Source organism: Microcaecilia unicolor, chromosome 11 (assembly GCF_901765095.1).
Source record: "Microcaecilia unicolor chromosome 11, aMicUni1.1, whole genome shotgun sequence".
Taxonomy (NCBI): Eukaryota; Metazoa; Chordata; class Amphibia; order Gymnophiona; family Siphonopidae; genus Microcaecilia; species Microcaecilia unicolor.
In genome coordinates, this window is record NC_044041.1 from 30,264,682 (window position 1) to 30,279,349 (window position 14,668).

The window sequence follows — 14,668 nt, forward strand, 5'->3', positions numbered from 1 at the left end:
GCGTGCCCAATGCATGCCATAATGGAGTTACTGCCCGACTACCATATGGTTCTTGCTGTAATTTCATTTTTGGTCCGATACGAACATCTGAAAAATATTTTTTATTTTCTGGCATGCGTAACGGACGCACGTCAAGTGGCCTTTGACGCGCATATGTCATTACCGCCCGGATTCTTTATCGCTAGGTCAATGGCTGGCAGTAAGGTCTCAGACCCAAAATGGATGCCTTTTTTACAGGCGCACTAAAAAATGGATCGGCGTGTGCTCAAAAACCATGCAACCCATTTTTCAGTGCACCTTAGTAAAAGGACCCCATAGTAAGATAATTGATAGAGGTCATGGGAAATTGGAGTTTGATAGGGATGGGCACAGAAAGTAGCTTTGGTTTGTTTTCAGGTTATTTTTGGACTTTTTCTCCAATTTCTGGACCATTTCAGTTTTTTCAAACATTTTTTTGTTCATAAAATTTTTTTTTAATGCATATTAATTGACGTTATGCATGTTAATTCATAGGTTAACATGCATTAAATCAAATTTTGCTTGCACAAAATTATATGCTAATGAACTAAACGCAAGCTAATAAATGCGTATTCCTAGAGTCTGGAAATGTAAAATAACTTTGTTACTTTAAAACAAATATATCACAAACACAGATACAAAATAAATAGTTCATTATCATGAAATAATTGTGTTCAATTGAATCGGAGTCACAGCCATCAGTGTTGTGAACTGCTGACAAACTGGCTTGAAAGATCATTGTTTCTAAACAGAAGAGCAGCCTTAATATATTAGATGCAATGCTAAATTGATAAGCTGAAAGTAAAACCAAACACAGTTACAACTTTACTGTAAATGAAATACCAAGACGTGTTTGTAACAGGATAGTGCTGAAACTTCCTGCTGCAATTCTGTTCTCCTTAAAGAGCGAAACTGTTATTTTGCCTGCTTAGGCATCTCCTAAGCAACGTCACTGACCATGATTTCATGCACATAATCCATAAACAGCTACAAGCGGCAGAAGTCTTCAAAAGCCACCCACTGGGTAGAAATAGTTACTAGTTGGGACAACCAAGCTTTAGAAACTGTTATTATATCTGGCTGTCATCATCTTGGGTAATAGTCATCTGGAACTCCTGGGAGATTTTTGAGTTTCAGAGCCGCATCCACTGTCCTAATGTACTTATTGATCATGTTTCTCATTTCTGGTGTGTAAGGGTCATACTCCAGCTTGCGAAGCCCGGAACGCTTAAAATTTCCATCCTTTTGACTCTCAACACACAAAAGCCTGTCTTCTATAGCCATCAGGCCCAGGAGGTTTACCATTCTTTTCAGCTGCATAAAGAGATCATGTTTCAGGTCCTCAAAATGCACCACTAAGACATTTTTCCCATACTTTAGCCAGTCCAGAGTGTGAGTGGCCCACCAGGGTGCATAATTATTCACAAATTCAGGCCATTCTATAAAAACAAGGAAAAATAAAAACAGCACCGTAAATGAGAATATTATGTATATATATATGACACAGATAAACTTCATTAATTTTACAAATAAACTGATGGGTGGTTGAGACCCAGACAAACTCATTTGGATTAGATCTAGTTTCCAACCAAACAGATGGATCACCACGACAAGCAGAGGTTAATTGTGACACCACCTCACAAATTAGCATGGATAAATCTAAACTGTTTGTGGCCCTGGTCCATTTAATTAATACCTCTCTGATATATGGGGTTTTAAGCATTTTTCATAACAATAGTAATGGGGAAAAAATTTCCCATCAAGGAACAGAAAACAAAAATTGGTAAGAAAACTTGCAATAATACAAAACAAGACATGGACAAGATCAAACTCTTCTATTTCTGAGCTTATTCCAGAGATAAGGACCTTCTACAGAGAAGACTCTGCCTGCTGCCTTAGATAAAGCAAAAAAAAAAAATGCCCTCTGTATTTAAATATTTGTAGGCTGCCCATTGTGACCTCTGCAGGGCTAACAACAAACATACACAATAAATACAACAAACAGAAAAAGTCAAAGCACAAAAATAATAACTAAAAACACATAATTTTGTTGTATTTACACACATAAAATACTCCCCCTCCCCACCGTTGGTAAAATTATACATGCTGTTCAGTGTGCATACTTGTTACACACAGGAAAGGGGGGAAGGTTGGTGGAGGGTTACTGCGTGCAGGGATATAATTTCAAAATCCTTATTTAACTTTACATAATTGATCATACATTTAAACGGATTAAAAATGAACATACATAAAATCAAATACTAAAAAGTGGCTGATGGTAGTTTTAGCGCAATGGGTTTCCTGTGAGTTCTGGCCACTTTTGGTTCTAAAATAGCCAAATGCCCATTTTTCAAATGCATGAAGAACTAAACCACCTCAATTTGAAACCAATCACAAATAATCAGTGGTTTTTCCAACTATGTAAATTTATTGTAGATTATATCTTAACTATGGAGATTTTTTCCAAAATGTTTTTTATTTTTTATTTACTCAAAAAAACTTTTCAATTAAATAATCATATTGTCTCTTTTCTTGAGGAAATGGAATTTTTAAAGAGGGAAAATGCCTCTGTTATGTCGGCGGTCTGAATATTATTGTATTCACAGACTCGCTGGGAGACACAGATTATCATGTAAAGACAATTCAAAGATAAGTTGATATTTTGACGTCTTTGACATTGATACTGACATTATTTGCAGCATTTTGAAAAATTGTGATACACAAGCTACATTATACAAGCTATACTTGTTGAAAAGAAAAGAAAAACAAGATGGTTTTTTGCCAATGAAGAGAGGCCAGCGAGCATGTGAATACAATAATATTCAGACCGCCGACGTACAGAGGCATTTTCCATCTTTAAAAATTCCATTTCCTCAAGAAAAGAGATAATATGATTATTTAATTGAAAAGTTTTTTTTTGAGTAAATAAAAATTAAAAATAAAAGTTTTTTTTGGAAAAAAAATCTCCGATAATCTACAATAAATTTACATAGAAAAACCACAGATTAGTTGTGATTGGTTTCAAATGCCTATTTTTGTCATTAATGGCCATGCGCTAATTTCCAAATGATCACACGGCCATTACCTCCTGAGCCCTTACCAGCTCCTATTTAGCAGGCGGTAAGGAATCACACGCTACTCATATGGTAATTGGGAAGCAGGCATTGTGCCTGTACTGCTTGATTACTGCCAGGAATGCCTACTGCCTATCCCCTGCGCTAGAAATTAACAATTATTTTCTAGCCCAGCAGTAGTGCTGTTTTGCTGCGTGCTACCCACGCAGTAGCCCTACCGCGCGCCTTTGTAAAAGGGCCCCAAAGTTACAAAACACGGCCCATCAACATATACATTCTCAAACACAATATCCACCTTATAATTGAAAGAGAAAAACGCCTAGATTTCGACCCAAATCGGGAGATAGACGTTTATCTCACAAAAACGAATAAATCGGTATAATGGAAAGGCGATTTTGGACGTTTTCAACTGCACTCCATCGCGGAAGCGTTCAAAGTTGACGGGGGCGTGTCGGAGGCGTGGCGAAGGTGGAACTGGGGCGTGGTTATCGGCCGAGGAGAGATGGGCGCCTTTCGCTGATAATGGAAAAAAAGTATGCGTTTGTAGCTAGAATTTAGGGCACTTTTCCTGGACCCTGTTTTTTCACGAATAAGGCCCCAAAAAGTGGCCTAAATGACCAGATTACCACCAGAGGGAATCGGGGATGACCTCCCCTGACTCCCCCAGTGGTCACTAACCCCCTCCCACCACAAAAAATGATGTTTCACAACTTTTTATTTTCACCCTCAAATGTCATACCCACCTCCCTGGCAGCAGTATGCAGGTCCCTGGAGCAGTTGTTAGGGGGTGCAGTGGACTTCAGGCAGGTGGACCCAGTCCCGTCCCCCCCCCCCCTACCTGTTACAATTGTGCTGCTTAATGCTTAGTCGTCCAACCCCCCCAAACCCACTGTACCCACATGTAGGTGCCCCCCTTCACCCCTTAGGGCTGTAGTAATGGTGTAGACTTGTGGGCAGTGGGTTTTGAGGGGGATTTGGGGGGCTCACCACACAAGGGAAGGGTGCTATGCACCTGGGAGCTCTTTTACCTTTTTTTGTTTTTCTAAAAGTGCCCCCTAGGGTGCCCGGTTGGTGTCCTGGCATGTGAGGGGGACCAGTGCACTACGACTCCTGGCCCCTCCCACGAACAAATGCCTTGGATTTATTCATTTTTGAGCTGGGCGCTTTCATTTTCCATTATCACTGAAAAACAAAAACGCCCAGCTCACAAATTGTCGAATAAAACATGGACGTCTATTTTTTTTCGAAAATACGGTTCGGTCCGCCCCTTCACGGACCCGTTCTCGGAGATAAACGCCCATGCAGATAGACGTTTTCGTTCAATTATGCCCCTCCACGTAAACATATTAATCACAAATAAAATAACAAAAATAAAAATATATATAAACAATACCCAGCCTGTCAACCTACTCGTAGAACCTGAATAAAAGGTAACAGGTCAACATTGTCTAGCGATAGCCTACTATCAGACTACCTGCATAAATAAATGAATTATCAACTGTTTGGTTTTTTTTTTAATATAGCAGTATATATCGTCATTTTTACAGAGGTCAACAGCTCCATTCAATGGGCCCTGTAATCGGAAAGCAACAGTTCCTCATTTCAGCAAAGTGCATCTCTTTCGTAGATGGAATTGAAAATAATAATGTGGCCTCTGAACACAAGGCATGAGATGGATGATATATTTTTAACCCAGATGTAGGACAGAATGGACAGTTAATTTTAAGGGCATTATGAACCAGTACCAGGGTTTTAAGTTTAACATGATAGAGGACAGAATTGAACGCAATATTCAAGGTGAGGTCGCACCATGGAGCAATACAGAGGCATAATAATATTCTTGGTCTTGTTTTGCATCCCTTTTCCTAATAATTCCCAGCATCCTGTTTACTTTAGTGGCTGCCACTGCATACTGCACAGAAGATTTCACTGTATTGTCTGCAATGACACCTAGATCTTTTTCTTGATTGGAGATGCAAGGTGGACTCTAGCATCAGGTAACTATGATTCAGATTATTCTTCCCAATGTGCATCACTTTGCATTAGTCCACATTAAATTTCATCTGCTATTTAGATGCCCAGTCTTCCAGTGTCCTAATGTTTTCCTGAAATTTTTCACAATCTGCATGTGTTTTGACAACTTTGAATAGTTTTGTGCCATCTGCAAATTTAATCAGCTCATTTTCCAGATCATTATAAATATGTTAAATAGCACCGGTCCCAGTACAGATCTCTGCTGCACTCCACTATTCACCCTCCTCTATTGAGAAAAATGGCCATTTAACCCTATCCTCTGTTTGCTGTCCAATAACCAATTCCTAATTTGCAGAAGGACATTGCCTCCTATCCCAAGACTTTTTAATCTTCTCATGAGTCTCTCATGATGAACTTTGTCCATTGCTTTCTGAAGATCCAGATACACTACATTTTATTTATTTATTTTTGTTACATTTGTACCCTGCGCTTTCCCACTCATGGCAGGCTCAATGCGGCTTACATGGGGCAATGGAGGGTTAAGTGACTTGCCCAGAGTCACAAGGAGCTGCCTGTGCCTGAAGTAGGAATCGAACTCAGTTCCTCAGGACCAAAGTCCACCACCCTAACCACTAGGCCACTCCTCTACGGTTGCTACTATTTGAGATTCTACATGGATCACCAATGTGGCCGCGCAGGCTTCTGCTTCTGTGAGTCTGATGTCCTGCACGTACGTGCAGGACGTCAGACTCACAGAAACAGGAAGCCTGCGCAGCCTTCTACATGGAATGTTGCTAGTGGAATAGCAACATTCCATGTAGAATATCCAATAGTAGCAACATTCCATGCAGAATCTCCAATAGTATCTATTTTATTTTTGTTACATTTGTACCCTGCGCTTTCCCACTCATGGCAGGCTCAATGCGGCTTACATGGGGCAATGGAGGGTTAAGTGACTTGCCCAGAGTCACAAGGAGCTGCCTGTGCGGGGAATCAAACTCAGTTCCACAGTTCCCCAGGACCAAAGTCCACCACCCTAACCACTAGGCCACTCCTCCGCTCATCAACTGGCTCACCTTTATTCACATGTTTATTTATGCCTTCAAAGAAATGAAGCAAATTGATGAGTCAAGACTTCCTTTGACTGAACCCATGCTGAATCTGTCTCATTAAACCATGTTTGTCTATGTGTTCCGTAATTTTATCCTGTATAATAGTTTCTACTATTTTCCCTAGCACTGAAGTCAGGCTTACCGGTCTGTAATTTCCCAGATCACCCCAGGAACCCTTTTTAAAAATCAGCATTACATTGGCCATCTCCAATCTTCAGGTACTACAGATGATTTTTAACAACAGATCAGCAATTTCATGTTTGTGTTCTTTCAATACCCTGGGGTGTATGCCATCCGGCCCAAGTGATTTATCGCTCTTGTCAATTAAGTCTCCAGGTTGAGATTTCTTTCTGTTCCTCCACATCATCACCCTTGAAAACCATTTCTGGTAAAATTAGATCTCTTACATCTTCTTCCGTAAAGACCGAAGCAAAGAATTCATTCAATCTCTCTGCTATGGCCTTGTCTTCCCTGAGTGCCCCTTTTGCTCCTACATGATCTAATGATCCCACCGATTCCCTCACAGGCTTTCTGCTTCTGATGTGCCTGAAAAAGGTGTTACTATGAGTTTTTGTCTCCATGGCAAGTTTTTCTTCATATTCTCTTTTAGCCTTCTTTATCAGTGCTTTGCACCTAGCTTGACACTGCTTATGTTGCTTCTTATTTTCATGGGATGAATGGGTTGGAATCTCAAAATGTCCATCAACAATCTTGGAGCTGCATTTTGTACTAACTGCAAAGCTTTAAGCTGATACTGTGGAAAGCCCAGAGATAAGGAACTGCAATAGCTGGCTTTAGGAATAACAGCACTCTGAAACACAGAGCAAAAATCATTAGCTGGCAGCATCGGTTTGCGTTGAGCCAATAAACCAAGCTTTAAAAAAGACTGTTTTTAAGACATCCTGGAGTCCCAAATGACTCCAAGAGGTTCTTTTATTAAGCTGCAGTAAGCACTAATGCATGCTTACCGTAGTCAAAAAAGCCTTACCGTGGGGCGTGCTCAGGTGTCCCGCAGTAATTTTGAGGGCGTGTTCTGTACTAATCAGTTACCACAGCTACATCTGTGTGTGCTGATGAGTACAAAGTGCATGAACCCTTACCACCTATAATATAGGTGGCGGTAGGGATTCATGTGCTAATGGTCATGCACTAACGGGAAAATTAGCACTGGCTATTAATACTGCAAATAGAAACGCCGGCCATTTTAACCCCATGGAAAAATGGCCTTAGCACACAGGAATGACCCACAGTTTGGTAAAATGGTCCCCAAGTCCTGGAAAACAAACGTTTCTGGCAAAACCCATACTAGGGCTCACAAATAATCTTTGGCTTGTTAATATTAAGGCAAGTCTATTTTCCACCATATACTGAGCACTCTCTCTCTCTCTCATGCATATTTTCACGTGGGCATTTGCTTCAAAAAGAAGTGCAGATTACCTGCATTCTCCTGGTGGCTTGAATGTTCAAAAGGGAAATCTTACAGGGGTGGAGGGGAATGTTTCCTTTTCAAAATTAGCTTCCAGATCTGCTACAAGTTCCACAGAGCCCAGTTGGTTTCTTAAAAACAATGACCCCCCCCCCCCCCAAAAGCTTAAAAGTTTTAAATACAGGATCCAAGTTAATTAAAAATATGCATTTGCATGGATTTTTTGCACTCTCATTTGTCTTTAACACAATACAGGAAATAGGGATGGTGTGAATGACAAATGTTTTCATTTCCATTTTGGTTTTATTTGGGGGGTAGGGGAGGGTTTCTGCAATTTTCACCAATTTGTTTGATTCATTTTTCACTTCCATGTTACAACATTTACTCCCAGATTCTATATAGGTTGCCCAAAGATGGGCACCGGAATTTGTGTGTGGAACCGAGATCCACGTGCAACTCAACTGTTTAATGGGTGATAACAAGCACCAAATAGGCACTTAATTGGTGTTAACTAGCACTTAAGTAGACTTGCATGCAGATCTGTGTTATTCTATAACATGACACCTAACATTTCCCATGAGCAAACCCAAAAGGGGCCACGGGAGGGGCATGGGCAGTTCAAAAAGTTAAGTGTCATGTTACAGAATAATGCTCATCTGTGCCTAACTATGGGTGTGGGACTTATGCCTGATTGAACCAGGCTTAAAACCAGCGCCCACAGTTAGGCACAACCTGTGTGCTATACTAGTATTCTACTTGTATTCTAGTATTCTTCTGTGATGAAGATTTGGAAGAGTGCATACAATTATCAGACCACCTCCCTGATGAAGGATTCAAAACACTGGTCATATAGGCGGTGTATCTGTTTTGATAAGCTAAGTACTGCTCGTCTTTAACATATATGAAAGAATGTTTGTAGACACAATTATATTATGGAAGAAAATGAAAAATGAAATGGAAGATGAAAATTGCATAAATTAATATGACATTTCAAGGTGACAAAATATATAAAATATCCAGGTAGGCTACATCAATGCCAGGTCCGTAATCAACAAAACAACAACAATATCAGATTGGATCACCTCAGAAAACCTCAATCTCATCTTTATCAATGAAACATGGATTCACAACTAAAATGACCCCATAATCCTTGAACTGTTCCCGCCAGGTTACAAAATCACCCACCGAAAAGAGGTGGAGGCATAGCACTAATATACCGAGAAAAATTCACTACTGAAACCACTCCCGCCGCCATTAACACCCCAATTAGAAATTGCCTCATTTAGAATCCATAACAACCCCCTGGCCGATCACCTGAATTGTGTATTATTCTACAGACCGCCCGGCAACTGGAAGGAAAGTCAGCCCATAATCATGGACTTCATATCAAACAACTTTGTAAACAACAACAACATACTGCTACTAGGCGACATTAACCTTCATCTAGAAGACCCCAACTCCACAAACGCACTTGAATGTAAAGACTTCATACAGTCCTGGGATTTTATATTACCCCACATGCAAACTACTCATATCAAAGGACACACATTGGATCTCCTATCACATAAACTACCTACAGACAATAACCTATTAATAACAAACATCAAATGGACAGCAATACCTTGGACTGACCATCACAAACTGAACCTAACTCTAAACTGGCGGAAGAAGGGCTTAAACAGCACACCAGAACATACTACTTATAATAAAAGAGGGCAAATCGATCCACAAATATTCTGGCAACAAATATACAACAACGAATGGACAACAGGCACTGATTCCATACTTTATCTCAACCACTGGGATGACAGATGCAACAGCGTACTAAACAAAATAGCACCCTTAAAAACAAAAATATCAAAAAGACAAAATACTATACCATGGTTCAACAACGAACTAAAAAACCTCAAAACACAATCTCGAAAACTTGAACGAGTATGGAGAAAGACAAAAGATGAACACACACTCAACGCATGGAAACAAATACATAGAAAATACAAATATGAAATAATACAAACCAAAAGGTCCTACTACAAAACCAAATTAAGATCGGACTACAAAGATATGAAGAAACTATTCGTAAATAAGTTACTAGACACCACCCCTATCACCACAATCAACACAGACATCCCACCCGCAGACAAACTTGCTAACTACTTTAACGAAAAAATAATAAAACTACGCAGCACACTTCCTCATCACAACACCGACATTGAAATCTTCTTCAACAATCTGGACCCATCCTCTGAAGGATACCCAGCTGACTGTATTTGGACAACATTTAATCTCCTCAGCACCAAATCAGTTACACAAGCGACTCGCAGGTTCGCCAAGACCCACTGCAAACTGGATACATGTCCCAGTCATCTACTCAAATCTGCCCCAGACCGCTTCATAACAGACCTTACATTTTTTTTGTTACATTTGTACCCCGCGCGTTCCCACTCATGGCAGGCTCAATGCGGCTTACATGGGGCAATGGAGGGTTAAGTGACTTGCCCAGAGTCACAAGGAGCTGCCTGTGCTTGAAGTGGGAATCAAACTCAGTTCCTCAGTTCCCCAGGACCAAAGTCCACCACCCTAACCACTAGGCCACTCCTCCACTTACATCCCATCTAAACTTCATGTTACAACAAGGTCTGTTCCCTGAGGAACATGGCAACATCCTACTCACCCCAATACCAAAAGACGCCAAGAAAAACACAAATGATATCACCAATTACCACCCAGTTGCGTCTATCCCATTAGTAGCAAAAATGATGGAGAGCTTCGTGACTAAACAGCTTACGGAATACCTGGACAGGTTTTCAATGCTACACAATTCACAATCAGGATTCTGATCCCACCATAGCACCGAAACTGTCCTAGTCACCCTCCTGACCAAATTCAAGCAGGAGATTGCCACAGGCAAGAGCATACTCCTCCTCCAATTCGACATGTCGAGCGCATTCGACATGGTAAACCACAGCATACTACTAAGAATACTAGGCCACTTCGGGATTGAAGGAAACATACTTAAACTGGATGAAAGGCTTTCTAACCACTAGAACTTATCAAGTAAAATCAAAGTCAAACATATCACCACCGTGGAAAGCAGTCTGCGGAGTACCTCAAGGATCACCATTATCACCAATACTCTTCAACATGATGACTTAAATTTAGTCAAGGAATCTGAGATATGGTGCTTCCTCCAATGTCTTTTGCGTTGTCTTAAGTTAGTGCTTAAGAAGACAAAGATTATCATCATACCATGGTTCTTTTTTTGTTTTCTTAGAGGGATTAGTATGATATTTAAAAGGTGCTAAACTGATAAAGATGGTCCGAATCTCCTAATCCTGCAATCTAGATTGGGTGCCATGAGAGAGAATAGAGAATGTTTCAATAGCAAGAGAAAATTGGAAGGAGAAAGATTCCTCAGTAAAGTCCTCCAACCGGCGGTATCATTTACATGTTTTAGAATCTTTCTTATGCTGAGCTGGTATTTTTATTTGACAGATAATTGGAGAATGATCCATCCAGGAAAGAGGTGTTAGTGATGGTATTGTGACAATTCAATCTGATAGAGATGGAGTAAGTAAAGTATCGAGGGTGTGACCTGTGACATGGGTTGGCGGGTGAATATGTTGGATAACAACTAGTTCATCAGTAAGATTACAGAATTCAGTAGTGCATGGAGTTTGTGGGGCATCAAGATGTAAATTAAGGTCATCTAAGATTATTGGGTTGGAAAATTGGAGTGAGTGATTGCCAGGGCTTTTTTTGAGGGGGTACTTGGGGGTACTGAGTACCGGCACCTTTTCCATTGTCTGCTAAAATTGACCCATGGTCCCCAAGTTTTAATGAAAGACCTCAGGCTCTACACACCAATTCTGCCTTGTCATAGATTCTGTGACTGGTTGTAGAGGGCCTGGCTATTGTGGGGTGGGTTCCTCAGTGATTACCCCACCCCTGAAGGGTGGTCAGGTATTTGAGTACCGGCACCTTTTTTGCTAGAAAAAAACGCACTGGTGATTGCTAATAAGTGACCGAAGCAAACAAAATGAATAAAAGGTCGGAGGAGGATTGTAGATGAGCAAAACATTTAGGGCACAGGTTGGGCTGGGAAATTTTTCCCATCTGGCAACCCTGGCCTAGAACAGAGAACAGGGTGTCCCCGAGTGAAGAAGCTGCCAAGAAAGCGGCCCTGAGTAAAGACCTTCCAGCATATGCAGGGACAGAAGGCTACAAAGGAAGAGGAGTAGCTTGAGCCTAAGTGTTTCCCTGGGGCAGAAAACTGTGTAGGTTCAATTCAGGCTCCAGGAGTTAATTACACATGTAAGGAAGACTGCCAAGGTAAGAGATAACCTTGAAGTATATCCACAGAGTACCCGATTTTGGTGTACATCCAGATGGGGCTCAAGACGGCTTAGGAGCCACTGTGTATGGGCCTGACTAGGAGCCAGCCCTGTTAAGACTATTTTCTGTAACTATATTGAAAGAGAGAGAAGACAGACACTATAATTAAAAGGACTAAGCCTGTGACGTAACAGAGTTGATTACTGCAGTGGCGTTCGTAGGGGCGCTAACACCCGGGGTGGATCGCCGATGTGCCCTGCCCCCACCCTGGGTGCAGCGCGACCCCCCCCCCCCCGGCGAAAGGACACCCCAGGGGGTGGGGAGTGCCGCGTGCCGGTCAGCGTCGTTCGTTTCCATGCTCCCTCTGCCCCGGAACAGGAAGTAACCTGTTCCGGGGCAGAGGGAGCATGGAAACGAACGACGCTGACCGGCGCGCGGCACCCCCCCCCCCCCAGCGGCGTGCACCCGGGGCGGACAGCCCCCCCCCCCTTGGTACGCCACTGGATTACTGTCCCTTTGTGTACATAAATAAAATGTTTTCACTTTTACCTCCAACCTGTGTTTGAGTGTGCCATATTTGTTTGAGGTCCTAAAGCCAGTCACTAGCCACACTGCCACAGCAAGTTACAATAAAAAATATAAAAATAAAGCAATAAGCAAAATAACACCTTCCCCCCTCCACCTGAAAATTATAACCCACCTTTCCCACACATATACACTAACTGCATTAAACAGTCAACCACCCTTCCACCAACTCCTTAGTTCCCAGTCGAACCCGGAGGGAAAGTCTAACACATAAATCAATTACAACACCCTCCTTTTTCATCATCTTCAACTCCGCTGCACAGAACTTAATACATAGTTCTCTTCATATTATATCTTATATATCCCTACCATCTTTACACTCCTTCATAAACTTGTGTGACCAAGTATCTTTTTAAAAATCCTCTAGATCCTGGATCTCTCTCAGTTTCAAAGGCAATTTATTCCAGGCTTGTGGTTATTCTCATGCTGTGAGAAAAATAACTGATTGAGACAGCTATATGGGCCTCTGATATTTTAAGAATTCATGTGAGGTAGAGGATAGGGGAAAGGGCAGTGGAGGGCCTACCATTAAGCCACCTGAGGCCGGGGCATGCTCCAGGAGCGGCACTCCCTCCTCAAATCTTTACCTTATTTGTTTCTTTTCCAAAAGGCGACAGTGGCAGCAATTCCCATAGGCCCGCCTCTTTATGTAACTTCCTGTTTCTTCAGAGGTGGGACTCAGTAGCGAACAGCCTATGGGAATAACTGCCACCTTTTGGGAAAAAAAATAAAGTAAATGTGTGAAAGGGTGCTAGACTGGGCGCGGGGACGGTCTCATTCCTGCCTTGCGCCGCCCCTGGGATAGAGGGGGGGAAAAAAATCAAAATCCTGGGAGACAATTGAAATTAATTTCCATGCAAATTAAATTGTATTATTTGCTCCAAATTTACGGTTTGTGTAAAAATAGCACCTAACAGCTGCTCAAAAATATCTATTTTAAAATTGTGCAAGTTTTTTATCCATAAATTTGGCACACAGCTTCATACTATGCAGGCTAAGTGGAACTCCTAAAAGCATCACACTGCACAGTGCATTTTCCTACCTAAGCAAAATAAGGTCATCACATGTTGGCTATTTTGATCATGTCACCCGTGTTTAACCAATGAATACAGAGCCTCTGAGTAAAGAGTTTAAGCAATGCGGTTTACATAAAGAGTATCTCTCTAGACTGATTAAACCTTTGATTTAGCACTGTTCTGCTTATTAGGCCAAAGTAAGCTTCATGGCAGACAGCAGATTCCACAAGTACCTCGACAATGAGCAATGATCCGCTTAAGTGGAAAGTGAAATGGATTGGAGGGGGAGAATATCAGAACAGCACAGAAAAAAAAGGTTTTGTATTACAAAGGGATGTCAAAAGGTTGACTTTTCCATCATAAACATATATAATAAGGCAGCAGTGGGAAGCCAGAGTCAAACATTCTTTGAAGACTTATTTCACACTTGTTAGCGAAGGCAAAATGGGCCATAGGGGAACGCAGAAGAGTCTGAACACACACTCATTCCATTTCAGTACTTAATAAAACAGAATCTGTGCATTCTGTAGTGTTCAGGTGGAATCAGAACTTTCATGGACTACTAATAAGACAGAAAGTGCACACACAAGAGCTTGATTCGCCCATGTCACACTGCGTTTCTATGTCAATTCCACTGGCTCCCAGTGTCCTTCCATATCTGTTATAAAATTCTGACACTAGCACACAAGGCCCTTTACAATTGTTCTCCCCTACATATCGCTGCTCTTTTTATCCTCTATTTTCTTTTCCATGTTTTATTTTGTTTGATTTCTATTGATAACCTTAAGAGTGGACTAACACGGCTACCACACTCCTCTACTTAAGTTGAAAGGAGAAAGGCTGACCCTAGTGGACTGCACGAACGAGTGTGGGGTCAATGGCAGACTGCACTAGCGAGGTTAACTGTGGACCTGAGAGCAGACAGCACGGACGAGTGTGGAGTGGGGAGCAGAAAGCGCTGATGAGTGCAGAGTCGAGAGCAACCAGCACAGATGAGTGTGGAGTCAGGAGTAGACAGCATGGACGAGTGTGGCGTCAAGAGGAGACAGCACTGGCGAGGAGGTGCGGCTGACAGCGCACAATGCTGATTACCAGCTGGTTAGCACCACGCGCTGGAAACATTTTTCC

General features: G+C 41.7%; 1 protein-coding gene across 1 annotated transcript in view; it reads right to left on the minus strand.

Annotated features, from left to right (window-relative positions):
- Positions 1–529: 529 nt before the first annotated feature.
- WSCD2 (WSC domain containing 2) overlaps positions 530–14,668 on the minus strand; it is a 363,115-nt gene continuing 348,976 nt past the window's right edge. The window contains exon 9 of the mRNA XM_030219890.1: positions 530–1,457. Within this exon, the coding sequence (XP_030075750.1) occupies positions 1,105–1,457 (353 nt within the window). The 3' untranslated portion in view covers positions 530–1,104. The remainder of the gene's footprint in view (positions 1,458–14,668) is intronic.